At 65.5% G+C, this 19,376-nt stretch overlaps 5 protein-coding genes across 5 annotated transcripts in view; all 5 read right to left on the reverse strand.

The window, feature by feature from the left end:
* The window catches only part of EMIHUDRAFT_469577 (hypothetical protein), a 5,698-nt gene extending 3,959 nt beyond the window's left edge, over window positions 1–1,739 (reverse strand). The window contains exons 1-5 of the mRNA XM_005775601.1: window positions 1,723–1,739; window positions 1,079–1,579; window positions 976–1,011; window positions 679–786; window positions 53–340 (exon numbers count right to left, since the gene is read on the reverse strand). Of these exons, the coding sequence (XP_005775658.1) occupies window positions 53–340; window positions 679–786; window positions 976–1,011; window positions 1,079–1,558 (912 nt within the window). The 5' untranslated portion in view covers window positions 1,559–1,579; window positions 1,723–1,739. The remainder of the gene's footprint in view (window positions 1–52; window positions 341–678; window positions 787–975; window positions 1,012–1,078; window positions 1,580–1,722) is intronic.
* Window positions 1,740–8,298: 6,559 nt separating this feature from the next.
* EMIHUDRAFT_60238 (hypothetical protein) lies at window positions 8,299–8,499 on the reverse strand (the record flags this gene model as incomplete). Its single annotated transcript, XM_005775602.1, has 1 exon — window positions 8,299–8,499. A coding segment is annotated over one exon (201 nt), but the record flags the coding sequence as incomplete, so codon positions are not given.
* Window positions 8,500–8,988: 489 nt separating this feature from the next.
* On the reverse strand, window positions 8,989–13,373 carry EMIHUDRAFT_74523 (hypothetical protein; the record flags this gene model as incomplete). The annotated part of the gene is made up of 3 exons (XM_005775603.1): window positions 8,989–9,672; window positions 10,936–11,499; window positions 12,939–13,373. Coding segments are annotated over 3 exons (1,683 nt in total), but the record flags the coding sequence as incomplete, so codon positions are not given.
* A 727-nt stretch (window positions 13,374–14,100) lies between these two features.
* Window positions 14,101–15,047, reverse strand: EMIHUDRAFT_239928 (hypothetical protein; the record flags this gene model as incomplete). The annotated part of the gene is made up of 4 exons (XM_005775604.1): window positions 14,101–14,127; window positions 14,231–14,308; window positions 14,488–14,624; window positions 14,747–15,047. The coding sequence occupies 4 exons, from the start codon at window positions 15,045–15,047 to the stop codon at window positions 14,101–14,103; spliced, it is 543 nt and encodes a 180-aa protein (XP_005775661.1).
* A 3,873-nt stretch (window positions 15,048–18,920) lies between these two features.
* EMIHUDRAFT_239930 (hypothetical protein) overlaps window positions 18,921–19,376 on the reverse strand; it is a gene marked incomplete at both ends in the record, with an annotated part of 3,156 nt that continues 2,700 nt past the window's right edge. Inside the window, 2 exons of the mRNA XM_005775605.1 lie at window positions 18,921–18,988; window positions 19,167–19,227. Coding sequence (XP_005775662.1) covers window positions 18,921–18,988; window positions 19,167–19,227 — 129 coding nt within the window. The remainder of the gene's footprint in view (window positions 18,989–19,166; window positions 19,228–19,376) is intronic.

Below are 19,376 nucleotides of genomic sequence, written 5' to 3' on the forward strand. Positions count from 1 at the left end.
GAAGAGAGAGAGAAAGAGGAGGACTGCAGGAGAGCGGCGGGGAGGCAGCGACCTGGCACGCGCAGATGCGGACCCAACGCGACCCGTCCTCGTACAGCGAACGCAGCAGCGGCACCAGCCGCTCGGCGCGCACATCGACCGGCAGCGCGTTTGCAATCTCCGGCAACGACTCCACGCACGCCTTGCGCACGCCCCAAATGTCGTCGGCGGCGAGCGCCTCGTACACGGACAGCAGCCGCGCCTGCGCGAGCTCCGCCCCAACCGCGGCGGTCAGCCCACCGAGCTTCAGCGCGGCAACCTTGCGCACGCGGAAAACGGGATCGTCGGCGAGGGAGATGACCTAAGGGAAGGAAGGCGAGTAAACCTCTCAACACACACGAGGTGGTGGGGCGAGGGCCAGGCAGGCCCTCGCGACTCGACGTCTAGAAGACAGGAGCCCCACGGCATTCGAAGGGCAAGGCCCAGTGCGCGTGGGTGAGCGGTGCGATGTGTGTGTGTGTGTGCGCGCGCGTGTGTGTGTGTGCGTGCGCGCGCGTGTGTGTGTGTGTGTGTGTGTGTGTGTGTGTGTGTGTGTGTGTGTGTGTGTGTGCGCGTGTGTGTGTGTGTGTGCGTGTGTGTGCGTGCGTGCGTGTGTGTGTGCGCGTGTGTATGTGTGTGTGTGTGTGTGTGTGTGATGACCTCGGGCAGCACAAACTGGCAGCAGAGCTCGGCGCTCACGACCGGCGCGAGCGAGCCAAGCAGCTGCGTCGCGACCACCCGGTTCTCCTCCGACTCGTCGTCGTGCGCCTACGCGCTGAATGCGCCAACCTCGGGGCGGGAAGGCGATCTCGTGCAGTGTGTTCAGAGCACCGCGTGAATACGACGGATAGGAAGACAGTGAATACGGCGGAATACGACCCAATACGGCGGAATCCGTGTCCTCTCGGGCGCTGGTTGGGAGACATGAACACGTATTCCGCTTCTAGGGTCGTGCGCCAGCGTGAGCACCGCAGTCAACACGGTCGTGCCGACCTCGTCCGCCTATTCACAACAGTGGGTGTGAAGAGACGCTGTTCACACCTCTCGTCTCCTTGCCGACCTCGTCCGCCGGCAGCAGCGCCGCAATGGCGACCAGGGCCTCGGCCGCAGCGTCGATGAGCTGCGCAGATCCGCCGCCGGCCAGCTCCTGGCCGCCGCCCGCCGTCAGCATCGCGCTCAGGAGCGGGACGCACGTCTCGACCACGACGGCGTGCGCGCTCGTCTCCTCGCCCTCCACTTCGGCGCTCTCCTCCGGGGCCTTCATCAGGACAGCGCAGAGCGGCACCAGCTGCTCAGCTAGCGCCTGCCGCACGCTCAGCTCGGCGTCGCAGCTGACGTCCTTGAGGAGCGGGACCAGCTCGGACAGCGCCGCCGCGGGCCCGATCTCCTCCGCGCAGGCGCCCAGCTCCTGCACATGCACGAGCCTCTGCACCGCGACCGCGGACTGACTGTAGTATTTGACGCGCTCGAGCAGGCTGAGCGACTCGTCGATCTCGAGGACGGAGGTGTAGCCGTCCTCCTCGCCCGGATTCATGGCCATCGGCCGTACGCGCAGGTGTACCTGGTGAGTCCAAAATTGCGCTCGAGCACGTGCAGGTGCGTGTGATAGGGGGAGGTGAAGGCTTGGCGGGCTGGCGGGCCGCGGAGCCCGCGTGAACGCGCGCTCGAGGGGAAGCGGGGCGGGAAGCGCGGTGGTCAGGGCGCCTTTGCACGCAGCCGCTGTTCGGGCGTCGCTAGCGTGTGCGAAAAAAAATGTTTTATGATGATAGCACGTGAGGGCTGCGAAAGGCCTGTTTCTCGCTCGGTTATGAGCTTTGAGACTGTGTGTGCGATTTCGGTCCCGTGGGTTCTGCTTTCCGTGAAAAGCCGTGTCCAGCGCTGACCTCTGGCTGTCGTTGCTGTCTCTCCCTTCTTGAGACGTTAGGATGTGAACAGCGTGCGTCTTGGGTCCGGGGTTGTGTTTTGTGTGAACAGCGTCCGGGGTTGTGCAGAACGGGCAGGATGCCGTGGCCGCCGTACCCGCCACCACCAGCTCCACCCACTCCGCCACCGTCGCCGTCGCCTCCACCCCGGCCGCCGCTTCCGCCACCCCCTCGGCCGCCGCCGCCCCTAACGCCACCCCGTCCGCCGCCGCCGCCCCTTCCGCCGCCCCGTCCGCCTCCACGTCAGCCACCGCCACCCTTTCCGCCCTCGTCACCACCTTCGCCGCCGCCACCGCTGCCTCCACGGCAGCCGCCGCTGCCGTTGTCACCGCCGCTGCCGCCGTCATCTCCTCCTCCCACTCTGCCACCGCCGCCATCCCCTCCGCTCCCTCCGCCGTCGCCGCCTGCTCACCCACCCCGCCGGCCGCCTCTGCCGTCGCCGCCTGCTCACCCACCCCGCCGGCCGCCTCCGCCTTCTCCGTCATTCCCGCTGCCCCCGTTGCCGCCCCCCTCGCTGCCGCTCAGTAGCATGCCCCCCCGGCGGCGATGCGCTGCCGGCTCGGACCCGGGAGCCAGCCGGTGTGCCTGTGGCATCAGCTACTCCCTCTCGTTCACTGTCGGGAGCGTCGCGCCCAACTTTATGGAAACCGCATGTTGCGCTGACTTCTGCGAGAGGTGCGGCAGCGACGCCGCCTGCCACACACGCCGCGGCGGCCGCAAGCTGTGTTGTGCCGACTACATCGCAAGTGCGCGCAAGCTGTGCCTCACGCCATATGATGTCGGCTGCGTCATGGTGCAGACGCCACCGATGCCGCCACCCTTACCGCCGCCGCGCCCGCATTCGCCACCGCCGCCATCACCAGCGCCTTCCCAGCCGCCTCCATCGCTGCCGCCGCCGATCATGCCGCCTTCGTCTCCGCCGCCGCCCATGGCGCCATCGCCGCCTTCACAACCGCTGCCGGCCAGTCCGCCGCCGCTGTCACCGCCGTTCAGTCCGCCGCCCTTGCCACCGCAATGGGGGGCGCTCAATGTCGACGCGAAGCTTTGGAGAGTGAGCGAGGCCATCGGCAGAGTGGTCGCGTCGAGCTACTGGGCGATGGGAGGGGGCTTGCTCGCCTGCGCGGCCGCGCTGGTCTGGGTGGTGACCGTCGGCTATCGCGCAGGCAAGAGGCGAGAAGAGAAGATCTCGCTAGTGCGGGCCGACTCCGCGCGCAACAATACGTGGCGGCGCACGCCCTCGCTGCTGTCCGACGTTGTGGAGGAGGTGCGCGACCCCCCCCCCCCCCCCCGCCACCACCGCTCACTCATGCGCGCCGGGCCCTGCACTTTTAACGCCGCGGGGCTCCTGCCGTTTAGAGAGACGTGGAGTCGCGAGGGCCAGCCTGCCCTTGCCCCACCACCTTGTGCGTGTGGAGAAGCGTACCGTGCCGCACCGCAGGTGCGCGACCAGCGCGAGGCGTTGTGGTCGTCGCTCTCGGGCGTTGTGGACAAGGCTCCCGGCCTCAGCCGCCGCCGCAGCGACAGCCAGCAGGTGAGCGGCGCCGAGCCCGAGGACGAGGACGAGGAGGTGGCGGTCGAGCCATACTGGGCGAGCTCCACCGATTCGGTGGTGGCGCGAAGCTTGAGGCTGCACGACGAGGAGGCGGAGGGTGACGGCCGCCGCCGAGCCCGCCGAGGGGCGGGGGCTTGGGCCGCCGAGGTCCTGCAGGCAGGGCGGGAGGTCGAGGACGCGGTCGAGGACGAGGAGCGGATCGAGGTGCTGCAGGAGGAGATCGAACGAGTGCGGAGGGAGCTGGCCGCTAGGACTGCCGAGCGAGCAGGAGCGCCTTCGCCCGCACCCATCACGGCGGAAACGGCGGCGGCGGCGGCCGCTAGCGAGAGGGAGGGCGCGCTCACTCGCTGGTTGATGGACGAGTGCATCATCGCGGAGGCGGACGCGGCGCACTACGCCGAGCTCCTGATCGACGACGGCTTCGACTCGTTGCTCTCCCTGTCAGCGATGGACGACGCCGATTGGCCGTCGGCAGTGAAGAAGGGCCACCGCCGCACGATCGAGCGGCAGGCGCTCGCATCGCTCAGGGCCAGCTTATAGTTCCATGCGAAATGCCCGTGATGTGGCGAGGGACACCAACGTTTTCATTTGGGGGGGGCTCCGGAAGCCCACGGCTTATACTCCTTGCCGATGTGTGCGTGTAATATCTGACGAGTGACGTTTTGATGTTAACATTGATGACAGCATACGGGGTGTGGAGGGTGAGTTGAACAGGGGTTGTGCGCCGGGCCCTCCTGCTCGGCTCCAGCCGGTAGACAAGTCTTGTCATCAACAGAGTAGATGGATCTGACCTCGGGGCCGATGTGACCAAGCGCTGGTAGTAACGTGGTTTTACCTCACACCCATGGTCTCACAGTGTGCCGGCAGTCGCCGAGCAGTGTCGCTCACACAAGCCGCAGCACAAGTGACTGAGGGCCAGTGAGGGCGAGCCCATCGCTGTCACAGCTGTGGCAGCCGCACAGTAGGCTGTGTCAGCTGTGCAGAGTGTGTGAGCAGCAGAGGAGCTGCTCTCCAGGCTTCTGTCGCAAAGAGCTGCATGCCACCGAAAGCGCTGTCGAGGTTCGCCGAGCGCGGCGCAGGTTGGGGGACACCATCACCGACGAACGCGTTGGACTTTTCACTCCGGACAAAGACGGCCACACGCACACGAGCTGCGGTCGTGTGGCCGTCATAGCGGCGAGGCGCGGGACCGTCTGTGGCGAGGTGGGTCGCGTCCCCCGATTATGTTCAACCCAGCATCCACACCCTTTATTCTCCCCTAGTCCCTAACTTACTTATCTACAGTGCATCTCACGCGTCACGGACTCCAACCGTATCTCCCGACTATCCCACCGAGCACCACCGTAAAGCCGTACGCGGTACGGCTTTACGGTATCCCACCGTATCCTGCCGTACGTATCCCGCCGTATCCCGCCGTATCCCGCCGATGACGCCGCGGATACCGGCACTGGCACTGGCACTGGCTTCTTCCAAAGTGCAAAGAACCGTCTTTTTCAGGGGGACCGACCGGCACACCGTTTCGCGTTTGCGCCCACGAGGGCAACTCCGCGACGTCGTCATCCGAGTTCCTCGCCGTGATCATTGAGCCCCATTGAGCGGTATGCAGGAACGTACTGCTTGTCGCCATTTAAGATGGCGTCGTTGCCGTGCCGGAGCTTCTTCCTGCTGAGCAGGAAACGCGAAGTGCCCTCCTTGACGGTCAAGTGGTCGAGCACCAGCCCCGTGCCCGCATCAATCATCTTGTCGGACAGCGTGATGTTGTCGTCATTCACGCCAGTTGCGTCTGTCATGTTGCCGACCCCCTCGTTGTTTTCGATATCCTCCTCGTCCTCGCCAGTGTCGTCATATGGGTTTACAAGCACGATGCCGTTTTCGAATCGCCTGGCAAAGGTGTGCGGCGCCACACGGTAACTGATCTCGGGCCAGTCTGCGTGGTGGATGGTCTCAACCGGATCGCCAAGGGGGTAGCGAAAGAAGGCCGGCGTTTCGTAGTCGCTCGCGAAGGTGTCGTCGCGCCGGTGAACACCGTCCTTGTGCCAGTCAAAAATGCCGCTGAACCAACTCAAGTCCCACTCGATCTGCGGCGTGTGGTTGCCGGCAACCTTGCTCAGCAGATAGCCACCCCAGCAAAACTCGGAGATCTTCACCATCAGCGCCGCCTGGGCGTAGGTGAAGGCTTGTTCATTCGGAAACATCTTATGCCCGGTGGACTTGCACTGCATCGAGACGCCGAGGTTCCGCTGGAATTGGTAGAGGTTGGACTTCATGCCCTGGAGCCACTTGTCGCCTAAGTTGCGTCGTCCGGATTTCACTAATATCTACTAATACGAGGACGTCCCTGGCGGAAGAAAGGAGATTGCCGTACCGCTTGAAGCCCGCCTCCGTGTGGCCAAAGATGCCCGCCGGGATGATGCCGCCCGGGAACAAAAACGAGTCGAAGACGGTGTCGTTGTAGCGAGGTCCGTTGCCATTGGCGACAAATATGGGGTACCGCCCTGTGACCTCGTGCGCGACTTTCTGCATCGTTGAGTACTGGACCTCATACGCCAGAAAGTTCTCGTCGTCGGTGAGCGGCGCGTTGGTGTCGAAGTTCCATGGCCTCGCGCCGCGGCCCTTGGTGTCGCCCATGTTGAAGGACGGCAGCGAGAATCCACTTGAGTCGTAGTACCAGCCGTCGATACCCGGAGAGTCTTGCATGTTGGCGGCGAGAACTTCACCCCAGGAACTCATGCCCTCCTCGGTCTTCTCCGCATAGTAGATCAGCTTCGTTGCGCCGCCGTCGGGGTGGCCCGCGCTGCACGTGTTGGAGCTTGACCTGAGGGGCGAGCACTGGGATACGCCTCGGCGCAGGAGGAAGGCACGCCAACGGTGGCGAGCTCAGTGTGCGGCCGTGCGAGGAGGCGCACCCCTTGTAGATGGGCGAGGTGACCACAGCTCCCTCGGGGTGAGCCGCGGCGGTCGATCCGTCGATGCCTCTCTCCACCTTGACCCTCACGCGGAAGCTGCGGACGCCCGGCCCAAAAGTCTCGACGTGATAGGTTTCGACGCCAGTGGTGCTATTCCGCACGATAAACGACAACGTCGGGTCGCTACCATCGGACGGCCGCTTGACGAACTCGATGCGCCAGTCGTACACGCCTGCCGTCATCTGCATCCCCTTGACGTTCTGCGAGCCGTCGAGGACCGGACCCTCGGTCAGGCTCGCGCCGTCAAGGTACACGTTGCACCCCGAGTGGCACTTGAAAGTGAACTTGACCGGGCCCGAGCCAGGAACGACCAGTTTGCCGCTCAGCTCCACCAGCATCGCCGAGGATTGCTCGGAGGTCAAGCCAAGGATGCGGGACCAGTCGTCGGCGTGTTTGAATCCGTCCCTATCGGTGGATCCGACCAGGCGCTCCTCGTAGAAGGGAGTCGCCGTTGTCCAGAACTGAGGCTTCACCAGCCGCTTGGACGAGTCCTCCTCGAGCGCGGAGGCGTCCCACGCGAACACGCGTGCGAGGAGGCCGGTGCCTCCGTTGGTGTAGGTCGAGTCCCAGGCTGGTTGAGTCGAGTGGTAGGTGTCCTTCAGCTTCATTTTGTCCTTCACGTTTTGCCAGGCCGAGTCATTGAGTGGGGGCGGGTCCATATCGATGACCCGCATCAGCTCCTCTTCCACGCGGACAAAGTAGACATACTCGCGACTCATCGTGGTCCTGTCGGCGTCACAGGGGACCATTGTGTCGGCGCACGGCACGTCGGTCTCCGGATTGTCGCCCCAGCCACAGGCCTCCACGTAGCGCGACTTCGCCCGATAGTTGTACCAGGAGCACGCGGACGTGTTGAGATGCGTCGTGGAGGGCAGCAGGTTCAGCCCTCGCAGGCCGCACCCCCCGCCACGGTCGAAGTAGAAGTGTCTCCACTCGTCTGCCGTCACATAAACATAGACGTGTTTGTTCGTAGCCGATACGGCCTTCTCCAGGAGGCCGGTGTAGGTGTACCTGAGGCAGTGTGAGAAGGTACGGGGTAGGCTGATGGACCGCTTTCGCGAAACTCTCTCGGCGTGTGTGTTGTACCGGACGCCGTTGAGCTTCTGCGTCCGCTCCACCCACTCGACGTAGGTGTCATGCATACCTGTGTTGGTGCCAGTGCGCGCCAGTCCCGTGCCCAGTGTCGCCCGAAGGAGTTTTGTTGTTTAAAATTCTGTGCCGCGGGCGTTTTATCTTACTCTCGTGAGGCTGTGAAAGCACGCCCAACCTAGCGGATTTGGGTACTTGCCCCCAAGGCAAGTGCGTCTGTTCACATAAACGCACAACCCCGGGCCCGAAATCGTCTGTTCACAGCTCACCGGCGTAGTTATATCTCAAACCCGGGTCCGATGGCGGCGCGCAGGCGGCGGCGCGTAGTAGGGGTGATGGGCGCGTCGGCAGCAGAGCACGAGAAGCTCGCCGTCCCGCTGGGCCAGCTGATCGCCTCGCGTGGCCTAGACCTGCTCACCGGTGGCGGCCCGGGCTGCATGACCGCGTCTCGAAGGCTTTTGTGGAGACCGAGGGGCGCCGGTGCAATCCGTTCGGGGCGCCGCTTCTTCTGCGTCCTACGACCTCTCGTGTGGTCGATATGTTTACACATAGCGCGCGACCCCGAGAGTCTGGAGAAAGAACACAGTGAACGGAAGTCCGGCCTGCCTGTGCCAGACAGGACTGCGTCTGCGAAGCCGAAGGAGTCCCGACGAGACAGTCGAGTGAGTCGAGGGCCATAATTGTTGTGGTTCGAGACTTTTCTTTCGCCTGGGAGTGTGCGGAAAATTCCTTGAACCGCTCAACGATGCACCTCTTGCCACTCTCGAATCCGCCCACGCAGCGCGTGGTTTGGGGTGAGGATGCTATGCTCGAGCGCCTCGCCCGTCATCGGGCTCGTCGACTTGGTCGTGAGCCAGCGCTCGATCTGCTTCCGCTCGTAGGAATGGCCGTCCGTCGCCATCACCGGGTCGCTCATCACCTCGGTCGTGATGGGGCAGATGAAGTCGGCCGGCGGCGGCTCCTCCTCCCTCGGCGGCGCCTCTGGCTGGGGCGGCTCCTCCTCTCTCGGCGGCGCCTGCTCTGGCTGGGGCGGCTGCTCCTCCGCCACCCGCCTCTCCTCCTCCAGCCTCGCGCTCTCCTGGAGCGCCGCCGCCAGCTCCGCCTCCTCCGCCGCCGCCATCGCCCCCCCCTCCGCCGCCGCAACCGCCTCCGCCTCCTCGCCTTCCGGCTCCTGCGACGGCCCAGCGCCGCTCCCTCCGCCGCTGCCCTTCTTCTTCTTCTTCTTCTTGGCCTTGCGCTCCTTGGCGCGCTGCTCCGCCTCCTTCTCCGCCTCCTCATCCGCCAGAAGCGCTTCCGCGTTCCGATCCGCCGCCGCCGCCGCCTCCGCCATCTCGGCCTCTCTTGCCGCCGCCTCCGCCGCCCTAGCCTGCGCGCACATGCTCGCAGGCGAGAGGCGGACGACGGTAGTCGTGGGGTCGAAGGCCGCGTCGCCGATCTCAGAGGTGGTTGGCACGGTGACGGAGGCGAGCGAGGGGCAGCCTTCGAAGGCGGCTTCGCCGATGGAGGTAAGGCTGGCGGGGAGGGTGACGGAGCCGAGGGCCTCGCAGGCGTCGAAGGCGCAGTCGCCGATGGAGGTGAGACCGGCGGGGAGGATGACGCGGGCGAGGGCGGAGCAGCCGGAAAAGACAGCGCAGCTGATGGAAGTGAGGCCGGCAGGGAAGGCGACACGGGTGAGAGAGGAGCAGCGGAAGAAGGCGGCCTCGCCGATGAAGGTGAGACCGGCGGGGAGGGTGACGTGGGTGAGAGAGGAGCAGAGGTGGAAGGCGCTGGGGCCGATGGAGGTGAGGCCGGCGGGGAAGGTGACGGTGGTGATGAAGGGGCAGTGGGCGAAGGCGCCCATGCCGATGGAGGTGAGGCCGGCGGGGAGGGTGACGGAGGAGAGGGCGGAGCAGCGGCGGAAGGCGTGGTTGTTGATGGCGGTGAGGCTGGCAGGGAGGTCGATGGAGGAGAGCGAGGAGCAGCCCTCGAAGGCGCTGCTGCCGATGGAGGCAAGGCTGCGCGGGAAGGCGACCGAGACGAGAGAGGTGCGGTCCTGGAACGCCTTGTCCGGCAGGTGCGTCATGCCCTCGGGCAGCACCACGTGCCCGTCGGTGACGACGACCTGCCAGCCGCCCACGTCCAGAGTCTCGGAGCCGGTCGGCGAGTGCGCCGTCTGGTCGGCGAGCATCTGGTCGGCGAAAGCCACCGGGTCGTCGAGTGCCTGGACGGCGAGAGACAGTGTCCTCTTTGAAAATATGTCCGCGTTGAACCTGCTGTGGCGTCGAAGCGAAGTGTCAGAGAACTCGCAAAAGTTCGCGAGCGAAGCGAGCGTGACACTAATCTGCGACAATGTTCGAGTCCCCCGGGGATCAGAGCTGGTTGGGAAGAAAAAGGGCCCCAAGTTTTTCTTTCAATGGGGGATTGTCGCTTTCTGACACATTTATTTTTCATCTCTCCCCGCCCTGCAAAAAGTATATATGTGGGGTTGTCCCTCTGCTCAGAGGCTCCGAGCGACGCCTTCTGTGCGCAGTGCCAGTGGCGGTGCAGTCCGTTCGGGGCGCCGCTTCTTCTGCGTTCTACGACCTCTCGTGTGGTCGATATGTTTACACATAACGCGACCCCGAGAGTCTGGAGAACACAGTGAACGGAAGTCCGGCCTGCCTGTGCCAGACAGGACTCAGGAGTCTTCAGGCGGACGGGGAGACAGTCGAGTGAGTCGACGGCGATAATTATTATGGTTCGATCTTTTTCTTTCGCCTTGGAGTGTGCGGAAAATTCCTTGAACCGCTCAACGATGCACCTCTTGCCACTCTCGAATCCGCCCGCGCAGCGCGTGGTTTGGGGTGAGGATGCTATGCTCGAGCGCCTCGCCCGTCATCGGGCTCGTCGACTTGGTCGTGAGCCAGCGCTCGATCTGCTTCCGCTCGTAGGAATGGCCGTCCGTCGCCATCACCGGGTCGCTCATCACCTCGGTCGTGATGGGGCAGATGAAGTCGGCCGCGGGCGGCTCCTCCTCCCTCGGCGGCGCCTCCGGCTGGGGCGGCTGCTCCTCCGCCACCCGCCTCTCCTCCTCCAGCCTCGCGCTCTCCTGGAGCGCCGCCGCCAGCTCCGCCTCCTCCGCCGCCGCCATCGCCCCCCCCTCCGCCGCCGCAACCGCCTCCGCCTCCTCGCCTTCCGGCTCCTGCGACGGCCCAGCGCCGCTCCCTCCGCCGCTGCCCTTCTTCTTCTTCTTCTTCTTGGCCTTGCGCTCCTTGGCGCGCTGCTCCGCCTCCTTCTCCGCCTCCTCATCCGCCAGAAGCGCTTCCGCGTTCCGATCCGCCGCCGCCGCCGCCTCCGCCATCTCGGCCTCTCTTGCCGCCGCCTCCGCCGCCCTGGCCTGCGCGCACATGCTCGCAGGCGAGAGGCGGACGACGGTAGTCGTGGGGTCGAAGGCCGCGTCGCCGATCTCAGAGGTGGTTGGCACGGTGACGGAGGCGAGCGAGGGGCAGCCTTCGAAGGCGGCTTCGCCGATGGAGGTAAGGCTGGCGGGGAGGGTGACGGAGCCGAGGGCCTCGCAGGCGTCGAAGGCGCAGTCGCCGATGGAGGTGAGACCGGCGGGGAGGATGACGCGGGCGAGGGCGGAGCAGCCGGAAAAGACAGCGCAGCTGATGGAAGTGAGGCCGGCAGGGAAGGTGACACGGGTGAGAGAGGCGCAGCGGAAGAAGGCGGCCTCGCCGATGAAGGTGAGACCGGCGGGGAGGGTGACGTGGTTGAGAGAGGAGCAGAGGTGGAAGGCGCTGGGGCCGATGGAGGTGAGGCCGGCGGGGAAGGTGACGGTGGTGATGAAGGGGCAGTGGGCGAAGGCGCCCATGCCGATGGAGGTGAGGCCGGCGGGGAGGGTGACGGAGGAGAGGGCGGAGCAGCGGCGGAAGGCGTGGTTGTTGATGGCGGTGAGGCTGGCAGGGAGGTCGATGGAGGAGAGCGAGGAGCAGCCCTCGAAGGCGCTGCTGCCGATGGAGGCAAGGCTGCGCGGGAAGGCGACCGAGACGAGAGAGGTGCGGTCCTGGAACGCCTTGTCCGGCAGGTGCGTCATGCCCTCGGGCAGCACCACGTGCCCGTCGGTGACGACGACCTGCCAGCCGCCCACGTCCAGAGTCTCGGAGCCGGTCGGCGAGTGCGCCGTCTGGTCGGCGAGCATCTGGTCGGCGAAAGCCACCGGGTCGTCGAGTGCCTGGACGGCGAGAGACAGTGTCCTCTTTGAAATATGTCTGGGTTGAACCTGCTGTGGAGTCGAAGCGAAGTGTCACAGAAACTCCAAACCTTCGCGAGCGAGCGAGCGTGACACTAATCTGCGACAATGTTCGAGTCCCCCGGGGATCAGAGCTGGTTGGGAAGAAAAAGGGCCCGAAGTTTTTCTTTCAATGGGGGATTGTCGCTTTCTGACACATATGTTTGATCTCTCCCCGCCCTGCAAAAGCTCGATGTGTATGTGGGGTGTTGTCCCTCTGCTCAGAGGCTCCGAGCGACGCCTTCTGTGCGCAGTGCCAGTGGCGGTGCAGTCCGTTCGGGGCGCCGCTTCTTCTGCGTTCTACGACCTCTCGTGTGGTCGATATGTTTACACATAGCGCGCGACCCCGAGAGTCTGGAGAAAGAACACAGTGAACGGAAGTCCGGCCTGCCTGTGCCAGACAGGACTCAGGAGTCTTCAGGCGGACGGGGAGACAGTCGAGTGAGTCGACGGCCATAATTATTATGGTTCGATATTTTTCTTTCGCCTTGGAGTGTGCGGAAAATTCCTTGAACCGCTCAACGATGCACCTCTTGCCACTCTCGAATCCGCCCGCGCAGCGCGTGGTTTGGGGTGAGGATGCTATGCTCGAGCGCCTCGCCCGTCATCGGGCTCGTCGACTTGGTCGTAAGCCAGCGCTCGATCTGCTTCCGCTCGTAGGAATGGCCGTCCGTCGCCATCACCGGGTCGCTCATCACCTCGGTCGTGATGGGGCAGATGAAGTCGGCCGCGGGCGGCTCCTCCTCCCTCGGCGGCGCCTCCGGCTGGGGCGGCTGCTCCTCCGCCACCCGCCTCTCCTCCTCCAGCCTCGCGCTCTCCTGGAGCGCCGCCGCCAGCTCCGCCTCCTCCGCCGCCGCCATCGCCCCCCCCTCCGCCGCCGCAACCGCCTCCGCCTCCTCGCCTTCCGGCTCCTGCGACGGCCCAGCGCCGCTCCCTCCGCCGCTGCCCTTCTTCTTCTTCTTCTTCTTCTTGGCCTTGCGCTCCTTGGCGCGCTGCTCCGCCTCCTTCTCCGCCTCCTCATCCGCCAGAAGCGCTTCCGCGTTCCGATCCGCCGCCGCCGCCGCCTCCGCCATCTCGGCCTCTCTTGCCGCCGCCTCCGCCGCCCTGGCCTGCGCGCACATGCTCGCAGGCGAGAGGCGGACGACGGTGGTCGTGGGGTCGAAGGCCGCGCCGATCTCGCAGGTGGTTGGCACGGTGACGGAGGCGAGCGAGGGGCAGCCTTCGAAGGCGGCGTCGCCGATGGAGGTGAGGCCGGCGGGGAGGGTGACGGTGGTGAGGGCGGAGCAGCGGTCGAAGGCGCAGTCGCCGATGAAGGTGAGACCGGCGGGGAGGGTGGCGGAGGAGAGGGCGGAGCAGCCGGCGAAGGCAGCGCTGCTGATGGAAGTGAGGCCGGCAGAGAAGGTGACACGGGTGAGAGAGGCGCAGCGGAAGAAGGAGGCCTCGCCGATGAAGGTGAGGCCGGCAGGGAGGGTGACGTGGGTGAGAGAGGAGCAGAGGTGGAAGGCGCTGGGGCCGATGGAGGTGAGGCCGGCGGGGAAGGTGACGGTGGTGATGAAGGGGCAGTGGGCGAAGGCGCCCATGCCGATGGAGGTGAGGCCGGCGGGGAGGGTGACGGAGGAGAGGGCGGAGCAGCGGCGGAAGGCGTGGTTGTTGATGGCGACGAGGCTGGCGGGGAGGTCGATGGAGACGAGCGAGGAGCAGCCCTCGAAGGCGCTGCTGCCGATGGAGGCAAGGCTGCGCGGGAAGGCGACCGAGACGAGAGGAGTGCGGTCCTGGAACGCCTTGTCCGGCAGGTGCGTCATGCCCTCGGGCAGCACCACGTGCCCGTCGGTGACGACGACCTGCCAGCCGCCCACGTCCAGAGTCTCGGAGCCGGTCGGCGAGAGCGTCGCCGTCTGGTCGGCGAGCATCTGGTCGGCGAAAGCCACCGGGTCGTCGAGTGCCTGGTCGGCGAGAGACATATGTGTGTATATACATCATCTGTAATTGCAGGCAACAATTGTAAGCTGTGCCGGTCCGGGCTGCTGGCTGGCGTGTATTTTTCTTCTTTTGAAAAGCTACCCGACTCGGGGGGGGGGAGGGAGCCGGTATCGACGAAAGGGAAAGCTAGCAGGAGACGGTGCCCAGCCCTACAGGTAGCGCCTCCTACACACACTTTCTGCACATGCGCGCACTTCCAGTAGCGGCGCACACGAAGCCGAGCACCCGAAGATCCCCGAAGTCGGCACATACAGCTCTATCTGACTAACTAACAACTTACTACTCATATTAAACACGGCCACGCTCATACACCATTTTGGACAGAGCTTATGTAGCGAGCACAATCGTCATGCTCTAAGGTAGAAAGGGTGGGTAAACTCTTCGGGCGGGCGGGCGGGCGAGGCTGACGTATTTTGGACAATCCACCTACAACATACATGTGCCAGGGTTCACAGACCTTGTTATTGACAAGAAAATACGTCCTATGGCGCTTTGCGCTGGTCTGTGAGAGGTTGAGGTGCGAGCCCTGGAGGCCCTGGGGATGGGGGGAGACTACCCGCGGGCCTAGAAGGCCCGCGCGCAGGGGGGTGGGACATTGAGATTGAAGGCGGAGGTGGAGGCGGCGGAGGCTCGGCGAGCACGGCTGGGAGCGGCAGAGGGTTCAGGATCCGGGCAAGCGCGGATCTTAGAAGAGGGGTGGCTTTGGTTGGTCACGATCGGGACGGATGACACGTCTGATGCAGACATGCGGTCACCCTCGATTCCTGTTTGTTGAATGTTGAAGCCCTCTTCGATGCAGTCGCAGGAGTGATAACCCATCGAGGTGGGAGCCGCCTGCGGCATACTGAATCCTCCACCAGTGGCGCAAGCCCGCTCGTCCCGACGCTCGAGCGACTCGTCCACCTTCCCAGCCACGCCCTGCACAGCAGCATGGCCATCCTCCTCCTCCTCCTCCTCACTGTAGTTGTCCCACCCCCGTCGTCGGAGTCGTCGCCACAGCGCTCGAAGCGGCAGCAGAGCTCCTCTTCCTCTGCTTCCTCTGCTAGCAGCTGCGCCAGCACTGCCTCCCACTCAGGGTCGGCAGCAGAGCCAGCATCGCTTTGAGCAGAGCAGCGCATTGCCACGTCCTCGTCGCAGAGCTCCACCGCGGCGAGAGACGTGGTGACAGTGGCGACCGACGTGCCAGTGGCGCGGCTGGCATCGCCAGCAGCGAGGCCGCCAGCATCGCCGCCGCGCACCGCGGCGTGGGGCGCAGCAGCGTGCCGTTCGGCCATCGTGTTGCGACATCCGACCTGCTTCACAGACCTTGAGCACTTGAGCACTGGATAGGGTCGATTCCGCATGGTACGGGACCCCTCGATCGTCTCGCACCCTCACTGGTGTGTTCATTGGGGGGGGTCATAACAAACACGGTACAGGATTGAGGTATTGACAAGAAAATACGTCCTATGGCGCTTTGCGCTGGTCTATGAGAGGTTGAGGTGCGAGCCCTGGAGGCCCTGGGGATTTCACACAACCTCCCAACACAACCGCCTGTGGCAGGTGTAGGTATTTCTTGCTTGGCCGTACGCCATGCTGAAATTCTGGAAAAACCTGGCCGGCCCCTGCCCTGCCCCTACCTACCTACCTACCTACCTACCTTACTTATGGGAAACTAAAAAAGAAATCAGGGGATGGGTGAAGGTGGGGTATACTATACCAACAAAGTGATGGCTGGTGGTACTCTCCTGCAACCACAGTCCTTCCTGTGCCATGGCAGGCCACTCTCAAGCCCTACAAGGAGAGAAGCCCTACAAGCATCTCTCTCCAGATCACCCACTTGGGGAGGGTTGACATCGTGATTTCCCCGGAAATTTTCTTTTTCTGTTGTGAAAATTCCGGCGTGGAGAGAGGGAAAAACCCGACGGGAGGGCCCAGACCTACCCTACCACCCCGGCGAACGGCCAAGCAAAAAGGCCAAGCAAAAAGAATTTGAGCTTAGCCTTCGATGTTATGAAACAACGCAAGGCGGACATGGCATATCGCTCTCGGGCTCACAGACATCCCTCACACCCGCCGCACACCCGCGCCCCCGCGCGCGCCCCACCTCGGCCGGGAGAAAGGGGAGTGACAGTTTGGGATGAAAGCCCGAGTATGTTGAGTCCTGGCTCAACAACGCAGATAACAAGAGGGGGTGGTCCGGCTCCCAAGTCCGGCTCACGCGCCTCGAGCTTACCATCTACCGCACTGAACACTTTCGCCCCCTCGCTCCCAACCCATCCACCCCGCCCCGGGCCGCGCCGCGCGATCTCGGGCGATCTCGCGCGATCTCGGGCGATCTCGGGGCCGCGCCGCGCTATCTCGGGCGATCTCGCGCTATCTCGGGCGATCTCGGGGCCGCGCCGCGCTATCTCGGGCGATCTCGGAGCGTCGCTTGCGCGGCGTCACACCTGCTCAAAAAGGAAGGAGGTTGGAGGCAGGAGGTCACGCCCCATCCAGAGCGCCGTCGTCGCCGGGTTTTTGGCCCCCGGGTCGTCGCCCGACGGTTGCTAAAAGACTCCCGCGAAACCCGTGAACTAGCCGGGGCAGTCGGAGAAGGGGCAACTCCGTGCACTGACGGTCGGCCGTCAGAAAACACGCCTCCGTGGCTCGGGTTACACCAATCCTCGCTACCCAACGCGGCCAAAGGATATCCACCTCGAGAACCTCGAGAAAAGAATTTTGAAATATACACCGACCTGTGGCGCAAAGCGGCGCCGACACCGCGACATGGGCGGAGCTCGCTGGGCTGCTCACCGTGGCGCAAAGCGGCCGCCGCCGCCGTCGCCGCCGCCGCCGTCGCCGTCGCCACCGTCGCCGCCGCTACCCGAGTGGCCGCCGCCACTGTTGCCGCCGCCGTCGCCGTCGCCACCGTCGCCGCCGCTACCCGAGTCGCCGCCGCCACTGTTGCCGCCATCGACGCCTTCGCCGTTCGCACCACCGCCCGCGTCGCCGTCACTCCCGTCGCAGCCATCCCGCGGTCCAACTCCTTCTGCTTCGCCGCCTAGATTGCACATGCCGGAAGCTCCACCATCGCCGTCGCTGCCGGGAGACTATGGCTCGGGTGATTCCACGGAGGAGGAGGCTTCGGCGTCCTCCCCTCGACCGCCGCCGCCTCTGCTGCCTCCTCCGCTGCCTCCGCCTCCGTCTCCACCTCCGCCGACCCTGCCTCCGCCGCGCCCTCCAGCCCGAGAACGAACGGCTCACTCTCTCTCGCCGTTGCCGCCGCTACAGCCGCCGCCTCGACCTCCGTCATCGCTGCCGCCTCCCTCGCCGCCGCTGTGGCCGCCGCCACCGCCGCCGCCGCTGCCCCCGCCGCTGCTGCTGCCGTTACCGCCGCCGCCGCCGCCGCTGCCGCCGCCGCCCCCCTCGCCGCCGTCACCGCCGCCGCCTCCTTCGCCTCCCGCCTCCCTCGAGCAGGCAGAGTGGCTCGAGGAGCTGCGGCGCGCACGCTGCGGCGAGGCTCCGGCGGCGGTGTGCGGAGGAGTGACCGAGTGGTGCGAGCGGGACGTGGTCTGCCTGAGCAGAGGCGAGGCTGAGCCGAGATTGAGCCGAGATTGAGCCGAGATTGAGCCGAGATTGAGCCGAGATTGAGCCGAGATTAGACGAGTTTGAGCCGAGATTGAGCCGATATTAGCCTAGATTGAGCCGAGACTGAGCCGAGATCTGGCCCTCCTGCTCTGCTCGAGCGGAGGCGCCCCGCCGCCCCCGTCAGCCAGACAGCCAATCGCACACACACCTCCGAGCGGCCAAAGCTCGGCTAAATCTCAGTTAGACCGCCAACCGCCGGCCGAACCCGGCTAACCCCGGCACTCGCCCGCCGCTCTCAGGAGGGCTCGGCTGCAACGCAGGCAACTCGTCCGCCTGCCGCTTCTGCGGCTTTGGAGAGTACCTGAGCTGCAAGCAATCCCGCCGCAATCCCGCCGCAATCCCGCCGCCGCCGCGGCCGCCGCCGCGGCCGCCGGCCCATGCTGCGCGTGGGCACGCCGCCCGAGAGGGCGAGCGGGCGCAGCATTTGCCGTACCGCCCCATGGCAGCGCAGCACCGCCCCTCCGCCCAGGCCGGGCCGGCTGGCCCTCGCGGAGGGAGGGCGAGGGGGGTCTAGATGCGGCAGACCGACCCAGACCTCCCCATACCCCGCCACACCACCCCACACCTCCCAGATGCAGAACGCCGGCCCGCGTCTCTGATACGCACCTCTGTACACGCGGGAGACCGCCCCCCCCCCCCCCCCCCCTGACTCGGGGGCGTGCTCGTGGGTTAGGAGGGGGAGCCGTCGTGCGGCGGCGCAGCGGGCGGTGAGGGCTGCCGCCTCGCACCAGGGGGCAGCCGGGGGGGGGGGTGGGCGGACTCGAGCCGCGCTCTTGCCGCGGGGGCGATCGCCGCGCCGGTCGCGATGGCGGTGGCCGCTGTGCTGGCGAGGCGTCGCTTCTGGAGCTCAAAGTCGTACCACTCCGTGTCGACGGGCGGAGCGGGAGGGGAGGCGGGAGGCGAGGGAGGCGGGATGCTGAGGAGGACGCGGGGTGCCGACGTGCGGGTACGCACGCTGAGCAGCATCATCGAGGAAGAGGACCATTGCCCTCCGGGCGGTCTGGCGGGGGTACGCCTACGCGCGAGCCCGTTTGGCGTGCACAGCGAGAATATAGCCGCATGATCTTGCCCACCACTGCGCTCACTCACACCCGAGCTCGCCGTGATCACAGCGTGATCACTGTTTTGTGAAACGACAAAATGTACGTGTATGGACCCTGCACACGGAATATAGTCCTCAAAGGATTAAGTTATAAATTAAGATATACGGCTGCTGTGTATGGCTATGGGCAGTGGGGGCGGGGGCCCCCATTCAATCGGGATCGGAGAGTCTCTCCGGCACTCCGCCCGCCCCCGGGGCCAGGACAGACATGCGAGGACATCGGATTAAACGGGACATGGCCTCCCAATCCCTTCTCCCGAGGAGAGACGATGCGTAGTTGACACTGATCTGGCTGATCCATGCGCAATCGAAAACTTCGGCAGCCGCCGACCCGCCGCCCGCGTGCCCCCCCCCCCCCCCCCGGCACGACGCACACAACAGCACGCGCCCTTCTCTCCGAGCCTCACCGATCTGTGAAAGCGCGACGCCAACCTGCCTACTTCTTCTTGGGGACGGGGGGCGGCAATCCCTTGCCGTAGGTCTTCCAGCCGGCGGGGTTGGTGCCTGTCCCGGGCCCCGAGGGTGAGAGTGCCCGGCGGCATAAGAAACCGGCATGCAACTCCCTACGGGGGGCCTACAAGGGTCGTCTCGGCTCGTCTCGGCTCGGCTCGGCCCCTCTCAGTCCCTCTCGGCCCGTCTCGGCCCGTCTCGGCTCGTCTCGGTCCTGCAAGGCCGCCGGAACTGCCTTCCTTGCCGACCGGAGGGTCCTGGAAAAACTCTGACTCGAGAAGCCCCTCGGGCGCCTGGCGAGGTGGATGGGGTGGGGTGGGGGTGGCCCGGGGCTGGGGGGAGGGTGTGATAGGAGGGGAAGCTTTGTTGCCGGCGTATGGCAAGTGGGGGTGCCCCTCTTCGCCTACCAGCACCCCACCCGCCGCAGAGGAAGACGCCAGGG

The sequence above is a fragment of the Emiliania huxleyi genome (genome assembly GCF_000372725.1).
Source record: "Emiliania huxleyi CCMP1516 unplaced genomic scaffold EMIHUscaffold_299, whole genome shotgun sequence".
Lineage (NCBI taxonomy): Eukaryota > Haptophyta > Isochrysidales > Noelaerhabdaceae > Emiliania > Emiliania huxleyi.